The 14977-nt window shown below is 42.4% G+C and overlaps 1 protein-coding gene across 2 annotated transcripts in view; it reads left to right on the forward strand.

Moving 5' to 3' along the window:
• Window positions 1-14977, forward strand: part of KIAA1549 (KIAA1549 ortholog) — a 137862-nt gene that overhangs the window by 102475 nt on the left and 20410 nt on the right. The window contains exons 10-14 of one of the 2 annotated variants that reach the window (XM_089688724.1): window positions 4882-5060; window positions 8400-8608; window positions 9223-9350; window positions 10747-10952; window positions 14293-14516. In XM_089688724.1, the coding sequence (XP_089544850.1) occupies window positions 4882-5060; window positions 8400-8608; window positions 9223-9350; window positions 10747-10952; window positions 14293-14516 (946 nt within the window). Of the gene's footprint in view, window positions 1-4881; window positions 5061-8399; window positions 8609-9219; window positions 9351-10746; window positions 10953-14292; window positions 14517-14977 lie in introns of both variants that reach the window. The other variant, XM_089688723.1, reaches the window with a different exon arrangement.

The following is a 14977-nucleotide window of genomic DNA, read 5'->3' on the forward strand; positions in this document are numbered from 1 at the left end:
ATTAGGGTAGCGGACAAAGACTACAAGCTCGCAGCCTACGCAGACGATATTCTCCTATTTCTTGCTGATCCTCACATCACCTTGCCCAACCTACTGAAGGATTTTGCCCTCTTCAGATTCTTATCGAATTTTAAAATTAACTTCTCCAAGTCGGCTGCCCTTAACATTACCCTGCCTGCTGAGCTTGTCTCCTCCTGTGAGCTCCAATTCCCATTCCATTGGGAAAAGGAATCCTTAACCTATCTCGGTATTCAGCTTACCCGTAATCTGGACGACCTCTATGTGAAAAATTTCCTTCCCGCTCTGCGCTCTCTGCAGGAAGACCTTAATAAATGGCATCGTCCTTCCTTCTCTTGGTTTGGAAGGGCAGCAATAATCAAAATGAATATACTTCCTCGCCTTCTATATCTCTTCCAAACATTGCCAATTCATTTGCCCCTTGTCTTTTTTATATCGTGCAAAAGACTTTGCTCATCATTCCTTTGGCATCATAAGCGTCCGCGCATTGCTTTCTCCCAAATGACCCTTCCTAAGCTTAGAGGTGGAATTGGCTTCCCTGACCTTCACCGCTACTACTGGGCATGTCACCTTTCCCGGGTAGTTGATTGGCACGTTCACACTGCCTCCAAGGACTGGATATATATAGAAGATGCGTGCTCACCCTTACCCCTGGCATCGATTCCTTGGCTTCTGCCGCAGCACACGCCTCATACCCTTCTCACCCACCCTTTAGTGGGGCCTACCTTAAAAACTTTTCGCTTGGCTTGTAAATTTGCATCCATCTCCGAAACACCCAACCCGTTAACCTCTATTCGTCTCAATCCTGCTTTCCCTCCAGGAATGCACAAGGACTTCTTACTGAAATTTTGGCCGCATAAACAGATCTTGGTGAAACATTTTCTCCACAAAGGCAAGGTGAAAACACTCAGAGAACTGACTGAAAGTCTAGGTGTCCGCGATTTCCCTTTTTGGGTATATTTTCAGATTAGACACTATCTGCTTTCACAGAAACCCCCGTTCGACTGGGGCCGTTCTCTTACCCCTTTTGAAACTATCTGCGCTAAAGCTGAACCACGAAAGCACCTGATCTCGGAGATCTATCCCCTCCTACTGGAGAATCGGACTTATGACTCCCTCCCATCATGTCGAGCGTGGAATAGAGATCTTGAAACTAACCTATTGGACTTAGACTGGGACCGGGTATTTAAGCATTCCCATAAATGCTCCCTCAACGTCTCGACTCAGGAAAATGGCTACAAAATAGCCTCGAGATGGTACCGAACCCCTTGGAAAATTCATCGGTTCAACCCCGCTTTCCCCAACAGTTGTTGGAGATGTGGGACCTCAGATGGATCATTCCTTCACATCTGGTGGTCTTGCTCTGTTCTGCAACCGTTTTGGCAAGAAGTACACAGGCTAGTGGTGTCTGTAACTACCTTGCCTGTGGATTTCTCTCCGGCTCAATTCCTCCTTCATCACTCTTCCCTTTCCGGGGGGCAGTATTTCAAATCCTTAGCTATGCACATGATCAATGCAGCCAGACTCTGCATCCCTGTTCTGTGGGGTTCCACACGCCCTCCTTCTATACGCGATTGGCTCACCCGAGTGGGTAAAACGGCAGTTATGGAAGAACTGATTGCGACTGCACTTGATACCCCTACGAAATTTTCCCACACTTGGGCCTGTTGGACTCATTTCCTGACCACCCCTGCATATCAGTCTCTTATGGACCAACCTGTTTGACTTGACTTAGGTTCCCTACTGTTGTAACTCAGTTGTATTTGACCCGATGGTGGTCAACATACTCCTCCTCCTTCGTGTACATCCCACATTTATTTGCAACTAAGGTTAATTTAGACTTCTACCGCACCTGATATGACCCGTATTGATGATCCAATAATTTTTTGCAGTCACCCCCTCCCTCACTCCCTTCTACCCATATGTTTCCCTCCCCCCCCCCCCTTTTTTTTTTTTTTTTTTTTTTTTTTTTTTTTTTCTTCTCTTCCCCTTTTCTTTCTCTTTCTTTCCTTCGCGCTTCTCTCCTTCCTCTTTTTTTTCTCCTCTCTTATGCTTGTACAAGCTCCAGATAATTATTCCGCAGAGCATTAGGCATGATGTCAACATCTTATCTCCTTTCCCATTAGCGATTTCCATGACTATCTACTCCCATATACGCTCTCCGCCACCTCCACTATCTCAAACCTGTAGTTTGGACTTCTGCTTAGATATTGTACGCACCTTCCTTTCCTCCATAGCACCATACTTTGAGACATTACTGTAGAATGCCTGGTGCCTTCTTGCTCTATTCGTTTGACAAGCACACTGGAATATTGCAGGCACAACCTTGTCGTGGTTTTACTCATCCAATTTGTTCATTTCTGCTTTGGATTTCATGCTCTTCTGTATGATATATGTTTTGCCACATGACCTATGTTCAACCCGTTTGAAATTTTATTCTGTCTTGTATCAATCTGTGTGTTTTGTTTTCAATAAACACCTCTTTTTTGGAAAAAAAAAAAAAAACTTCATCCAATCCGCATATATTTGAACTGGCACTCATAGTTTTTAGACTAAAAAGTCATTTTAGTTTTTGTCATATTTTAGTCATCTGAATTGTTTTAGTTTTAGTTGTCTAAAATCTGCAGTACATTTTAGTCGACTAAAATCTAATTGTTTTAGTTAAATTTCCAAACTCCTTAATTACTCTTGGAGTAACAATCTAAGAACGTGTTATTATTAAAGGTATTAAGGTTTGTACAAACTATACAGACACAGATTTAGCCTTTATATAATGTCTTTATAAAGTAAAATCAAGTTTTGTTACAAGAAACAGCCTTCCCTCACATTTTGGTTCCAGTTTCGTTTGTGGACACAAATTCTAATTGATTTTTGTCACAGTTTTCATCAGTTTATGAAAATTCGAGTTGGTTTTCATTTAGTTTTTGTCACTGAAAACATGCCGCTGATAAAAACTATAAGGAAAATATTGGCGTTGACGAAACTAATACTACCTGTCATATAGTGAAGGAGGAAGCAGTGTAGTATTAGTAAGCTTTATGTAAGGTGACTGTGCGCCTTGTCAGATAGCAGGAGGAGGACGAAGAGTTGGGTAATTAAGCTATGCATATAAAGTGACAGCGTGTGTCATATAGTGGAAGCAGAAGCAGTGCTGGATCAGTAATTTTATGAATGCGGACTGTGTGTGTGTCCTGTCATACACAGTGGGGAAAGCAAATATTTGATCCTCTGCAGATTTTGTAGGTTTGCCCACTTACAAAGAAATGAAGGGTTGATAATTGTTATCATAGATGTATTTTAAATGATAGAGATAGAATATCAACCAAAAAGCCAGAAAAAATACATGATACTTATTTTACTCACTGAACTGCAACTCAATTTATAACATTTGTATTTGACCTCCAAGCAAAACATGACTTAGTACTTGGTGGAGAAACCCTTGTTGGCAAGCACAGAGGTAAGACATTTCTTGTAGTTGATTACCATGTTTGCACACATCTCAGGAGGGATTTTGGTCCACTCTTCTTTACAGATATTCTCTAAATCCTTAAGATTTCTTGGCTGTCGCTTGGCAACTTAATGTTTCAGCTCCCCCCATAACATTTCTGTAGGATTAAGGTCTGGAGACTGGCTAGGCCAGTCCATGACCTTAATGTGCTTCTTCTTGAGCCACTCCTTTGCTGCCTTTGCGGTATATTTTTGGTCGTTGTCATGCTGGTAGACCCATCTTCAGTGTTCTGGCTGAAGAAGACCGTTCTCACCCAAGATTTTAGAAGACCTGGTCCTGTCCATTGACCTCTCAATGCGCCGAAGTTGGCCTGTACCTGTAGCAGAGAAACAGCCCCAAAGCATAATGTTTCCACCTCCGCGCTTCACTGTAGGGATGTTCTTAGGGTCATAGTCAGCTTTTTTCTTCCTCCAGATACAGCCAAAGAGCTGAATTTTGGTACCATCTGACTTCAGCACTTTCTTCCAATCCTTTTCTAAATCATTTAGGTGTTCATTGGCAAACTTCAGATGGGCCTGTACATGTGCCTTCTTGAGGAGGAGGACCTTGCAGGTGCTGCAGGATTTCAATCCATGGTGGCTTATTATGTTACCAATGGTTTGTTTTGTGACTGTGGTCCCAGCTGCCTTGAGATCATTCACAAGCTCCTCCCATGTACTGCTGGGCTGATCCCCCCCCCTCAAAGAGATTCTATTGATAGGTGTCTTTTATACACATAACAGGTTGTCGTTAGGAGTACCTTCTTAAATTGACCAGACTAATCTGTGTACCATATGAGCACACCAGTCTGTTTTTACTGGATTTTTGGTTGATATTTCATCTCTATCATTTAAAATACACCTATGATAAAAATCATAGACCATTTCTTTGTAAGTGGGCAAGCTTACAAAATCTGCAGGGGATCATATAATTATTTTCCCCACTGTAGTGGGGGAGGAAGCAGTGCTGGATCAATAACTGGTATCAATGGTGACTGTGTGTGTATTTCCATACAGTGGAGGAGGAAACAGTACTTTGCCAGTAAGCTGTATATAAGGTGAGTGACAATGTGTGAAATGTTAGACTGTGGAGGAGTAAGCAGTGATGGATATCTAAGTGGAGAGACATATTGCACCACAGTATATGATTGCACAATGAGATACTTTTTTTACGGATGTTACGAAGAGATAGCAGGTGTCAAATGGCATATAGAAGGGAGTTCAAAAAGAGACAGATGGATATAAAAAGCATGAAGACAAGATGCAATGTATTCATAGTAGAGGTAAAGAAAGTTTTATGCTGAGTAGAGTTGCCTTCAAGAAAACCCTGGGGTGTTAAGATGTGCATAACGTTTCTGTATTTTTTTCTTTTTACAGCAATGAACCAACTCCCAGAGACCGACCGGCAGGCACAGAATCTGTGGATCATCGTGGGTGTGGCTGTGCCAGTATTAGTGGTGACCATCATCATAGTCATCTTGTACTGGAAACTGTGCCGGACTGACAAACTTGATTTCCAGCCAGATACATTGAGCAACTTACAGCAGAGACAGAAGGTGAGGTCTGTCCCAAGGGCCTGCCATCATCTAGCTGAAGCTCGTTTTCGAGATTCTAGATTTTGAGTGTTATGCTCAGTCCAGGTGGAAGTGATTCAGAGTTATTTTGGCACATCTAGGTGATTACAGGATATCGTGGGTTGTTTTTAGGTTTATGAAGTAGCTTATGGTGATTTATGATAATGGTGGCAATTTTGTCTCTGCTTTTTGTAATCTTCACATTGTTTTCATTGGTAAAGCTCCAACTTGAAAATGATTTCTATGTGTCAACATCTTCTTATAAAAAAAAAAATTAAATTATACTTTATATATAAAGGGTGGGTAAGTGAGCGCAAACAGATCAGGTGAGCAGCTAACATACAGGGTAAACCTCAAAACCTTGGAATACAGACTTAAGAATGGGGTATGTAGCGCTAGAGAACAGATGACAAGCACGGGGACTGTTACAATATGAAGTAACCACACAGTAGTTCATATAATGATTCATATAAAACGGTCAGAAGCAAAACGGAGATGATCCAATGCTGCTCCAGATCACATTCGGTGAGATAAGAGAAAATAGTGAGGTTGTGCGCTTACCAAAAGTGCACACAATATGAGCATTGTATGCAATTCAACGGCAACCGGGCATCATGGTCTGGTCAATAGCCTGGGCACCCTCTGGTCATATCCGAACATCTGGGTCACAGGTACACCGTTATCCAGGCCCCCTCTGCTGGTTGTAGAGAGCGGTGCCGCGCTGTGTCAGCCGATCAGGTGCTGCGATCCCATCCACCGGCCATGGAGCGGCGGTCAGATCCGGCACGGAAGGAGGACTCCCCGGGTGGCTGTGCTCATCTTCCAGGCAGGACACCTCCTCCCTCTGCCCCCAACAAACAGCACCGGGGACCCCCCCGAATCCCGGGCGAGGAGCGGAGAAGTTGTGTCGGAGGAAGTGCCGGGATGAGACGCCGTCCGATCCCGGCACTTCCTCCGACACAACTTCTCCGCTCCTCGCCCGGGATTCGGGGGGGTCCCCGGTGCTGTTTGTTGGGGGCAGAGGGAGGAGGTGTCCTGCCTGGAAGATGAGCACAGCCACCCGGGGAGTCCTCCTTCCATGCCGGATCTGACCGCCGCTCCATGGCCGGTGGATGGGATCGCAGCGCCTGATCGGCTGACACAGCGCGGCACCGCTCTCTACAACCAGCAGAGGGGGCCTGGATAATGGTGTACCTGTGACCCAGATGTTCGGATATGACCAGAGGGTGCCCAGGCTATTGACCAGACCATGATGCCCGGTTGCCGTTGAATTGCATACAATGCTCATATTGTGTGTACTTTTGGTAAGCGCACAACCTCACTATTTTCTCTTATCTCACCGAATGTGATCTGGAGCAGCATTGGATCATCTCTGTTTTGCTTCTGACCGTTTTATATGAATCATTATACAGTCAGGTCCATAAATATTGGGACATCGACACAATTCTAACATTTTTGGCTCTATACACCACCACAATGGATTTGAAATGAAACAAACAAGATGTGCTTTAACTGCAGACTGTCAGCTTTAATTTGAGGGTATTTACATCCAAATCAGGTGAACGGTGTAGGAATTACAACAGTTTGCATATGTGCCTCCCACTTATTAAGGGACCAAAAGTAATGGGACAATTGGCTTCTCAGCCGTTCCATGGCCAGGTGTGTGTTATTTCCTCATTATCCCAATTACAATGAGCAGATAAAAGGTCCAGAGTTCATTTCAAGTGTGCTATTTGCATTTGGAATCTGTTGCTGTCAACTCTCAAGATGAGATCCAAAGAGCTGACACTATCAGTGAAGCAAGCCATCATTAGGCTGAAAAAACAAAACAAACCCATCAGAGAGATAGCAAAAACATTAGGCATGGCCAAAACAACTGTTTGGAACATTCTTAAAAAGAAGGAACGCACCGGTGAGCTCAGCAACACCAAAAGACCCGGAAGACCACGGAAAACAACTGTGGTGGATGACCGAAGAATTCTTTCCCTGGTGAAGAAAACACCCTTCACAACAGTTGGCCAGATCAAGAACACTCTCCAGGAGGTAGGTGTATGTGTGTCAAAGTCAACAATCAAGAGAAGACTTCACCAAAGTGAATACAGAGGGTTCACCACAAGATGGAAACCATTGGTGAGCCTCAAAAACAGGAAGGCCAGATTAGAGTTTGCCAAACGACATCTAAAAAAGCCTTCAAAGTTCTGGAACAACATCCTATGGACAGATGAGACCGAGATCAACTTGTACCAGAGTGATGGGAAGAGAAGAGTATGGAGAAGGAAAGGAACTGCTCATGATCCTAAGCATACCACCTCATCAGTGAAGCATGGTGGTGGTAGTGTCATGGCGTGGGCATGTATGGCTGCCAATGGAACTGCTTCTCTTGTATTTATTGATGATGTGACTGCTGACAAAAGCAGTAGGATGAATTCTGAAGTGTTTCGGGCAATATTATCTGCTCATATTCAGCCAAATGCTTCAGAACTCATTGGACGCCGCTTCACAGTGCAGATGGACAATGACCCAAAGCATACTGCAAAAGCAACCAAAGAGTTTTTTAAGGGAAAGAAGTGGAATGTTATGCAATGGCCAAGTCAATCACCTGACCTGAATCGGATTGAGCATGCATTTCACTTGCTGAAGACAAAACTGAAGGGAAAATGCCCCAAGAACAAGCAGGAACTGAAGACAGTTGCAGTAGAGGCCTGGCAGAGCATCACCAGGGATGAAACCCAGCGTCTGGTGATGTCTATGCATTCCAGACTTCAGTCTGTAATTGACTGCAAAGGATTTGCAACCAAGTATTAAAAAGTGAAAGTTTGATTTATGATTATTATTCTGTCCCATTACTTTTGGTTCCTTAATAAGTGGGAGACACATATGCAAACTGTTGTAATTCCTACACCGTTCACCTGATTTGGATGTAAATACCCTCAAATTAAAGCTGACAGTCTGCAGTTAAAGCACATCTTGTTTGTTTCATTTCAAATCCATTGTGGTGGTGTATAGAGCCAAAAATGTTAGAATTGTGTTGATGTCCCAATATTTATGGACCTGACTGTATGAACTACTGTATGGTTACTTCATATTGTAACAGTCCCCGTGCTTGTCATCTGTTCTCTAGCGCTACATACCCCATTCTTAAGTCTATACTTTATATATGATGCTTGTAAATGCATCAGATCGGGCACAAACCTTTTTTTATTGTCTGATACGTCTTTTAGTTTCCAATTCCAGACATTAGAGTACATACCATAGCAGTGATACTTTGCATATACAACATGCAAACAGTTATTCATTGTGTTCTTTGCTTTTGCCTTTTAGCTCCAGGCCCCTAACGTAAAGGGCTTTGATTTTGCCAAGCAACACCTTGGCCAGCACAATAAAGATGAAGTTCTCGTCGTACATGAACCTCCTCTGCCTGTGTTACATGGACCCCTGAAAGATTCCACCCCCTCTGAAAATGGGGACATCCCCACCCCAAAGTCCAAGGCCTCTGCTAAGCCCAACAAGCTTGGGCGCCACCGTGGCAGGTAAGTTATGAAGCAATGGCAGTCATGGAGGAAATGCTGTGAATTTGGTGCAGAAATATGTATCCATGCCATTAGTATGGCATTGATTGGCTGTTGGAGAGAGCGTCTAATGTAATCCAGTGAATACTACAGCTGTTTAATCTGCTGTAGACAGATTTAAAAGGCCTTACACACTGCTTCTATGCAATCAGTCGAAAGCCAGACCTATGGTTTCCCTTGTAGGACATTGTTTGTACATTCCTGTGTCCTAAATCAGACTTTCTCCTCACCTTCTTCATACTTACTATTAATACCAAATCCTTGCTCGACATTTATTGTAGTTCCCTGCACAAGGCAGGCTCAGATGGAAAGGACATCACTGGAGCCATTTAGACTCTGCAGCATGTACATGTGCTCACAAGAAAAATACTAACCCAAAGCAAAGGGATGAGCCCATCAGCCTGCTGCTGCTCCTTCACTGTCAAATCACACACAAGCTGGGTGTGTGGAGGCGACAGCTGTAATATATGTATGTAAATTCTATATTTAGCTCTTTTCCTAGAGTCAAGTTTTAAGCATGTTATTGGTATTGTATGGAGAGCCGCACAGCATTTTCTTGTCTTTTTCGGCAGTAGAGTTACCCCGTCAGACGCTGGATCCACAGCTAGTGAACCATCCAGTGGAAGGGATTCGGGTGAGGAGGGATCTCCGCGGCCTTCAGCTCCACCACGTGAAACCCCACAGCGGCCAAAAGCCAAAGGAGGTGAGTTCATATAAACCAGGATGTGTGACAAGACTCCTCTTCTTTCCTTCACAACTGTCTGCATGGCCTGCATATCCCCAGGTTTAAATGGGGCTGTTCATATAATAAGTATATAGGCTGTCATAGGTATTTAAATGTCTGGTTAGCACAAGGTGGGAATCTAAGCAGGTGGAAGGCTTTTCCTGAATCGGTTTAAAGTAACTTTGTCATAATCCTGAACAATTCAGACTTAGTTTGATGATGTTAATATGTACTAATTTGAAAGCTCAGGAGGTGGTGCAAATCTTACTCTTTAACCTCCCTAGCGGTATTCCCGAGTGTAGCTCGGGGTAAAGTTTCAGTACCAAAAGCGGTAACCCCGAGCTACACTTGGGCTTACCATGCAGCGTTGCATAGGGAGTCCCTGCAGCGCTTAACTTGTCCTTCGCTCCCGCGATGCATCCCCTGCAGTGTCCCCGGCCATCTCCTCCGGCCGATGCCGGCATCCGGCTTCCGTGTTCCGGTCCCTGTGACGTCGGGACATACAGGCGCCGGAACCGGCGGCAAATTTTAAATTTTTAAAAAAATTTCATTTTTTGAAAAATGATTATTACATAGTAAAACATTGCTGTTTCAAACCATTTCACATACATTTTGTCCCGAGTGCTTTATCCTGTGCACTGCCTGTATTTTGACTGTTCTTTCTGCCTGGAAAATTAGAAAAGTCCATGGCGTCCAAAAAGCGTCCCTTTATGTCAAAAGCGGTTTTAGACCAGCTAGAGAACAGTGATAGTAAATCAGAACCACTTGCAGAATTGAGTGATAATGATTCGTGGGGAAAGTCGTCATCAGACACTGAAAATGATTCTGCGACTTTGCTCAGCGATGTGCGAACTTGACGCTATATTTCAAATTGCAGTGTTTTTGGTTTGATTAAATTAAATTTATTATTATATTATTATTTTTTATGATTATTTATTAAATTATAATTTATGATTTTGTGTTTCAAGTTTTATCATATCTGGAATGTTTACTAGACTCTTGTGCGGACAGATTTCAGTGAGTTATTCCTAAATTACAGGCCTACAATAAAAAAAAATACATATTTCCATGCAAAAAAATGGTACCGGTTTCAGCACCAAAAATCTGAAATAATCATACCGCTAGGGAGGTTAAGGAGAAGGTGTCCCCAGATCATCAACAAAGGGAGTAGGGGTGGAGCTGGAACATTACAGCAGGGTGTGGATGAAAAAGTGTATGCTGTGCTACCTGCATACATGTAACATGATTGGTGCTTAGGTTTGAATAATTTTGTATTTGAGAGTGAAATTACTTTTCTGGTAATATTATTTATATTTTACTAAAGAAGAGCAAATATGATGATCATGATTATCTTTGATATGTTTTCTGTCCTCAGAGATGCCGGTGTTGGGCAGCGGGGTGGAGCAGCATTCCTCTGCTTCTATATTTGAACACGTCGATAGGATGTCTCGCTCCTCAGAGGCCAGCCGTCGCCTTCCCAGCAAAATTCAACTTATTGCCATGCAGCCAATGGCCACTCCACCCATGCATGGACTGTCTGTAGCAGAACGAGAGGTGGAGGCCAATAAGATAAATAGAGAGGTGGGTGTCTCGGGAATCTTGGAGTCAATGAAGCTATCTGTCCAAGAGCTTCTGCGATCCTTCAGTTACTTATATTACATATATGATCACACTGACATACCTGATATATTATTATTATTATTATTATTATACAGTATTTATAAAGCGCCAATAGTTCGCTCAGCGCTGTACATTACAAAGGGAGACAGAACATGTGACAGAACAATACCAATACAATGCAAAACATGAGGGGATCGAGGGCCCTGCTCTTTCGAGCTTACAATCTAGGAGTCAGTATGAATGTCACCACTTCCTAAAACAAAATCTTTCTAAAACTGGGCTCATATTATTTTCTTCTCTTCCCCTGCCCAATGCTCCTTCTCTGATGTTTTCATTGAAATCAATAGCACAACTGTCACAACTGTCCCTCATAATATGGTGCTGGGTATAATCCCGGAGTCTGAACTCTTCTCCACATCCAATCACTGTTCAAATCTTGCCAATTTCACCTACGTAACATTTCCAACTCCCTCCTCATTGGACTACCTCTACAGAAGGTATGCCATCTTCAGTCTATCTTAATGTTGCTTCCAGACTTTTCCACCTTATCAGTTACTCTGTGTCCTCCCTGCTTGCCTTGCAATCACCCAACAAAAATATTTCAAAATATTAACGGCATACAAAGCCATCCACATCACTTCTACATCACCAACCTTGTCTCAAAATATCACACAAACTGTACTATTTGCTCTTCACAAGACCTCCTGACATCGAGGCTCCTCATCTCCTACAGTGCTCATCTTCAGGACTTCTCCAGAGCTTCTCCCATCCTCTGGAACTCTGTACCCCAATCTTTCTGGTTACTCTGTCTGCTGTTAAGCAATCCCTGAAAACTCATCTGTTCATGCAAGCCTACTTGGCCTCCACCTAACAACTGAACTTTTACTTTATCAACAGGCTTGGAAAAATCAGTATGTAAATGGATAGAAAACTGGCTAAAAGATCGTATTCAGAGAGTAGTGGTTAATGATTCATACTCTGAATGGTCTAAGGTTGTCATGGGTGTTCCCCCGGGTTCAGTGTTGGGACCCTTACTCTTTAATATATCTATAAACGATATAGGGTCAGGGATTTAAAATACAGTTTCAGTCTTTGCAGATGACATCAAGCTGTGCAGTGGAATAACGTCCTTACAGGATGTCTCCAACTTACAAGCCGAGCTCAATGCACTGTTTAATTGGGCAACTATGTGGCAAATGAGGTTTAATGTTGATAAATGTAAAGTTATGCACTTGGGAGCTAAGAATATGCATGCATCATACATACTAAAGGGGGTACAACTGGGGGAATCAATGGTGGAGAAGGATCTGGGAGTTCTGGTAGATCACAAGCTTAATAATGGCATGCAATGCCAAGCTGCGGTTTCTAAAGCGAGCAAAATCCCCCCCCTTCCCCCCCGTACAAATCATTAGTAAAACCTCATTTAGTATATGCAGTTCAGACTTGGGCACCAATTCACAAAAAGAACATTGGGGAACTGGAGAAAGTACAGAGAAGGGCAACCAAACTGATTAGAGGCATGGAGGAGATCAGCGATGAGGAAAGATTAGAGGAACTGAATTTATTCTCTCTTGAGAAGAGAAGATTAAGGGGGATATGATCAACATGTATAAATACATCAGTGGTTCATATAGTGAACTCGGTGTATAGCTACTCCCCCTGAGGTCATCACAGAGGACAAGGGGGCACTCTTCATGTCTTTACATACTCTTTACGAAAAGAGATTTAATCTTCAAATACAGAAAGGTTTCTTGACAGTGAGAGCTGTGAGAATGTGAAATAGACTCCCTCAAGAGTTGGTTCTGGCCATCTCAGTGGATTGCTGTAAAAAAGGCCTGGATTGTTTCTTAGATACACAGAATATAACTGGATACTAACATTTATAGGTAAAGTTGATCCAGGGAATATCCAATTGCCTCTCAGGGGATCAGGAGGGAATTAGTTTCCCCTGCAGGACCAAATTGGATCATGCTTTGCTGGGTTTTTTTGCCTTCCTCTGGATCAACTGTGGGTATAGGATTATAACTTTTTTCTTTTTCATTTTTTTTATTTTTATGGTTGAAGTAGATGAACTTGTCTTTTTTTTCACCCAGACTAACTATGTAACTCCCCATCCCCTACAGTTATTACCTTTTGTATAACTGTCCTTCCCTTTGGACTGTAAACTCTCACAAGCCAGGCCCTCCAAACCCTCTTGTATTGAATTGTATTGTAACTGTGCTGTCTCCCTTAAAGTGCAGCACAAACTGAGGACGCCACATAAATGCTTTGTAATAATAATAATAATACAAATAAAATTGTGGAAACATTTAAAAACTTCAGTCAAATTAAAAAAATATATATAAGAAGTGATTTTTTTTAAAAGCTGGGCTCCATGTTGGAATAGCTTGTACTATAATGATGTCCTTAGTGAAGTAATATTTTTTTTTTTCTATTATATTGTTACAACCAAACAGGTAGAAAAAGCAAAACCTGTCACAGTGACTCCCTTCAGTGACTGAATAAAATATTAACATAAACCTATCAGTAACAATATACAGCAATATCATTTGTCAGAAATCTCCACCTTTTCTCATTAAAAAGCCACCACTGAGCTCCAGTCAGTGGCATTGTCATTGTAATTCTGTAGCAAGTCATATGGGGAGAGGCTGCAGCAGGGGCAGATTTGCGTCAGACATTTGTGAACATAGCTAAGAACTGTACAATCACTGAGATTTACAGTAGACAGCGACCCAGAATGATGACTGAACAAAGTATCACTGTCCCTTTGGAGAGAAAAGCAAACAAAAGCATTGTTGGGGGCAGTGATGTGATTCTAGTTAGAAGGTAATAAATGCCTAAAAAATACATGTGGTGCTTGGGGCTCTATTATACTTGCTAATACAGTTTAATTCTTTCTCTGCTTTTGTAACAGCCCGCAAAATAGCTTTCTCAGTCGCAAAGCAGTGACAAGTACACTTTAGGATCTGTTTATAAATGTCTTCAAAATTCACACAACTTTCACCCAGAATTCACGCATTTTCCCAATTGAATCCAATAAGAAAATGTGTGAGTTGTGTGAATCTTGGCTGAAAACATTTATATATATTCCCCTTTATGTGGTGCCCACTTTATAAAATTATTTTGCAAACTTGATAGGGTACAAATGTTCATCAGCTGTTTTGAAATAACAAAAAAACCCCAAATGTTTGAATGCTTTGGGTGTGAAAGTAAATGTAGCCTGTTTACCACATAAGGTTTTGTTATGATGTCATTTTGATTGTCAATCTGTTTTAATAACTCCGTTTTGTGTCTGTTGTAGATTCAGACAACGCTGCGTCATAAGTCGGAGATCGAACACCACCGCAATAAGATACGCCTTCGAGCCAAGCGTAAAGGACACTATGAGTTCCCCCTGGTGGACGTTGTGGGAATGACAGACACCAAGGAGCGCCAGCGCATGTACCGGAGGGCCCAGATGCAGTTTGATAAGATTCTGGATCCAGTGATGGGAGTTCCCACTGTATTCATAGAGCCCCGCAAGAGGTGGGAATCTAAACTACAGATAACCACACATTATCAGCATTACTGCATTGTTTGTTAATCATCAGATGACAACCTCATGCTGTCATGTCTCACTACATTGGTTCTTAGTGACTACACAGCATCATATCGCCAAATTTAACTACAATGGCTGCTTTTGATCACATAGTATTATTATAGTGTATGCTTTGACTACATTGGTTCTAAGTGATCACATGTCATCTCCATCCTGCCTGCCAGCCTTCTCTGCATTGTCTGTTAATAAACACAAAAAGTTATACTCACTACTATCATCTCACTACATTGGCTGTTAGGGATTATGTGACATCATACTGCCAGCTGTTTTACTACATTAGCTCTTAGGGATCACAAGACTTCATCACAATGCCTGATTTCCACTACACTGGCTCTTATTGATCACATAACATCATCATCTTGGCAGCCTTCACTGCACTGATTCCAAG

The sequence above is a fragment of the Staurois parvus genome, unplaced genomic scaffold (assembly GCF_062004578.1).
Source record: "Staurois parvus isolate SC_StPar_1 unplaced genomic scaffold, SC_StPar_1.0 ptg000452l, whole genome shotgun sequence".
Classification (NCBI taxonomy): Eukaryota; Metazoa; Chordata; class Amphibia; order Anura; family Ranidae; genus Staurois; species Staurois parvus.